Genomic DNA, 3163 nt, shown 5'->3' on the forward strand with positions numbered 1-3163 from the left:
ATAAACACACGCAAAAAAAAATTCAAGAAATCTAGACCGCAAAATAATTAAACAAGCTTGTTTTTCCTGGCCAAGGTCAGGGTCCTTGAACACAACACGAGCCTAACGTGTCATCACGTGGTATATGTCTCGTCTGACTGGAGTGTAGTTCTAACGGAGAGCACCAGAACGCGGCTCCGGGCCGGGACTTCACAAATTGCAGTACCCATAAGGAGCTGTACACATGTCGCGGTTTTTGCGTGGCTGTGTCTTTAGTTGTAAGCCCAGTGGCGATCTGTTCATCTGTCATACTGATCATACAGTCAATAACTTTGTTGTTATTAGCATCTGGTTAGCTAGCTATGCTAACAAATATAAGAAGCTTTTTCTCCAACCAGTGAGGTAAAGGCACATCTTTATATGATCATTATAGTTATAGAAAAATAAGAGAATAAAGTAAACAGTTATACAATACTAATATGACAGTAAAAAAAAGTTGTTATTAATAAACAAGAATACAGTTTAAAAGGGAATTGATTTGTAAAATATCCATAAAGAAACAAATCTGCTTACAGTTCTGTTTCATATGGGTGTTGAGAGATGTATCCATAGATAACTTCATGTTGCTCTCAAAGTGCACCAGATTGATGCTTTTAACTTCAACATTTAAAAAAAATCTTCCTGGTGGTGCATGCCCCCAAGCCCCCCTAGATGAGGTTAGATCTAATTAAATTGCATACATTTTATTTTGATTGTTTGTTATGTGGATGTGTAGTATTTGTGTTACTGTATGTTCAATAAAGGTGATTGAGCAAAATACACCTGTAGAGCTTCAAGAGCCTTTCTTGTGTTGGCAGAAACATGGAAACATGGAAACAAGTACGGGGCGCACTTCGCACACACTAAAAAAATTCCACGCGCTCCGCGCTCACATTTTGCCTTAGCACCGCTGCTATGACACCATCCTAGGGGAAACACTGAAACCCACCTTGGTAAAAATAGTAGTAGGGTCCGTGCACCACGCTGGTGGAAGGGCGGCCTGAATCTGCCAGTTTGATAGGGATCTCCTCTTCAGGCTGGGGCTCTGGGGCTTCATCCATCATAGCCTCCAGAGGCTCCTCCAGGACATTCTCCAAAATACTTCCAGGGAAGCCTGGCAGCTCTTCGTTGGCCTCCTGTGGGACCTCCGGCACTTCTGAGACCTCCGCATCATCCTCAAACTCTGCAACCTCGTCATCAAATGCAGAGGTGTACTGCAGCACAGGCTACAGAAGGAAGAGACACCTCTTACTAAACAGAAGAACCTGAATATTCCCATATAAAAGTAGAAAGCTACAATGTTGAGAAAGAACATGCAAGTAAAATAATTTCCCATTACTCATAGACACTACTGCTGTCAAAGAAGAATGATGAAAGGACTGTTTTTAGACTCACCTTGGCGATGCTGGAAATAGTAACCACTTCGTCCATAGGAGAAGGGTCTTCCAGAGTCAGAGAGGAAAGGTCAAGCCGGTTTCTTACATGTGCCTTCTGCTGCTTCAGCAGCATTTCCTCTCGCTCCTAAATCATAAAAACATACATTTAAAAAAATATGCACATCAAAAAAATTCAGCCAGGACCCAGATAAATAATTTTAGAGCGGGCTTTCAATGGATATGGGATTTAACAGAAAATATAACGTGACTTCATAAAAAGCCAAATCATGCTATAGTCTGGAGCCATCATTAAAGAGGCAAATATCTGTCTGCATCCATGTATGGTTTTATTCTGATTCATAAAGAAGGTTTTATATTCTACCTGGAGACACGCAATAGAAAATAACATTGATTTCACATTAAGCGGCATTGCAAAAATAATAATGATTTTTTTTTTATCATCAGAGGTGTTTTTGCTCATGTTGTATATGTTGAATGCAGTGATGTCATCCAGTGAACCTTTTGGGTATGTTCGGTCATTTGCTAAACAGTTTCCTGTCAGAGAGGCATGCAGGTTTAGTTACCTGCAGGAGACACAGTGCGCTCTGGATGAAGCAGCCCTGGGCGTCCCCCTCCTGGCTGAGCTGAGCCTGCAGGGCAGCCTTCTCCTCGGCCACCAGGCTCAGGACCTGCATCGGGGAGGTCAGCAGCAGCTTGGAGTACGGGCTAAGACACACATCTAGAAAACACACACCATCCCACGGTGAGTAGGAAGTAAGAGAACCATCCCCTTTAGGAGAGTATTTTACACTTCAAGTAATATAACCCAACTTGTCTGAGGATATTAAAATGTCTGCATGGTGCTTTAGAGTTACTTTGAGCCATATAAAATAACTTTGAAGACTGTCACACCATAGGACGTCACTGATCTCCTTCATAAACAAAAAGGTGGCTTTCTCTCACCTCCAAAGCGAACAGGCTCCTCCACCTTCACCCACTGAGAGCTAGGCATGGCCACCAAAGCCCCCTTCTCTCTCCGCATCAGGCGCATGGTGATTACATCACCAGCAACATACTGCCTGGTCTCCATAGCAACAACACTGCAATAAGAAACTGATTGTTAAAAGTCACTCTCGCAGAATTGAACTAAACCAAGAGAATCAAAACTGCGTCAATGGAAAAGCTTCACTGGTTTTCTTGTTAAACCTTTTCATGTATTCTCCCCTACTCTTGCCTGATAACCAATACGAGTGAATAGATGTATATTTTGTGCTCATGGGTAAATATAAGAGATACATTCCCTTACCATTTCCATTAGACAAGAAGAGGCCGCATAATCCCCCCATTTTTCCACACAAAGTTGAGAAAAAAAAATAGTTAACTCGTCTTGACGTGAAGTAGTGATGATGGTGATGATGACACGACGTCATCAGCTCGCGCATCACAGAAGGTAAACAACACCGTAGAGTGAACGTGTGGAACTCACACTAGAGAGAAAACACCAAGATGAAAAAATCTGATCCATCTCATTTACCGACGAACATTTCTGCTAAAGACCGGGCAAAGCAGTACCCCGATGTCTTTCACGAAAGTGGGGGGAAACTATTCTGCACCCCGTGCAACTGTGTTGGAGCATAAGAGAAAGTCGACGGTGACGACCCACTTTGATTTATTCAAACATTCGAAAATGCTTTCTGCTGCTGCGGACAAGAAAGCCAAACAACTCACGTTCACCGAGGCATCAACCTCCAAAACCCTTTCGAGGGCTA

At 42.6% G+C, this 3163-nt stretch overlaps 1 protein-coding gene across 1 annotated transcript; it reads right to left on the reverse strand.

The window, feature by feature from the left end:
• Nucleotides 1-917: 917 nt before the first annotated feature.
• LOC104943085 (RING finger protein 10-like) lies at nt 918-2724 on the reverse strand. Its single transcript, XM_010768407.1, has 4 exons — nt 2358-2724; nt 1979-2133; nt 1414-1539; nt 918-1244 (listed from the first exon to the last, which is right to left on the reverse strand). The coding sequence occupies exons 1-4, from the start codon at nt 2482-2484 to the stop codon at nt 945-947; spliced, it is 708 nt and encodes a 235-aa protein (XP_010766709.1). The 5' UTR covers nt 2485-2724; the 3' UTR covers nt 918-944.
• Between the last annotated feature and the right edge of the window lie 439 nt (nt 2725-3163).

The sequence above is a fragment of the Notothenia coriiceps genome, unplaced genomic scaffold (genome assembly GCF_000735185.1).
Source record: "Notothenia coriiceps isolate Sejong01 unplaced genomic scaffold, NC01 NC01_scaffold00005686, whole genome shotgun sequence".
NCBI lineage: Eukaryota > Metazoa > Chordata > Actinopteri > Perciformes > Nototheniidae > Notothenia > Notothenia coriiceps.

What these genes read in the sequence shown, in the direction of transcription:
- LOC104943085 (XM_010768407.1), bottom strand. Translation starts at nt 2,484, where the DNA reads ATGGAGACCAGGCAGTATGTTGCTGGTGATGTAATCACCATGCGCCTG. An exon ending in GGAGCCTGTTCGCTTTGGAG is followed by an intron (nt 2,134 to 2,357) that starts GTGAGAGAAAGC and finishes TGTGTTTTCTAG; the next exon opens with ATGTGTGTCTTAGCCCGTAC. An exon ending in GCGCACTGTGTCTCCTGCAG is followed by an intron (nt 1,540 to 1,978) that starts GTAACTAAACCT and finishes TTTATGATTTAG; the next exon opens with GAGCGAGAGGAAATGCTGCT.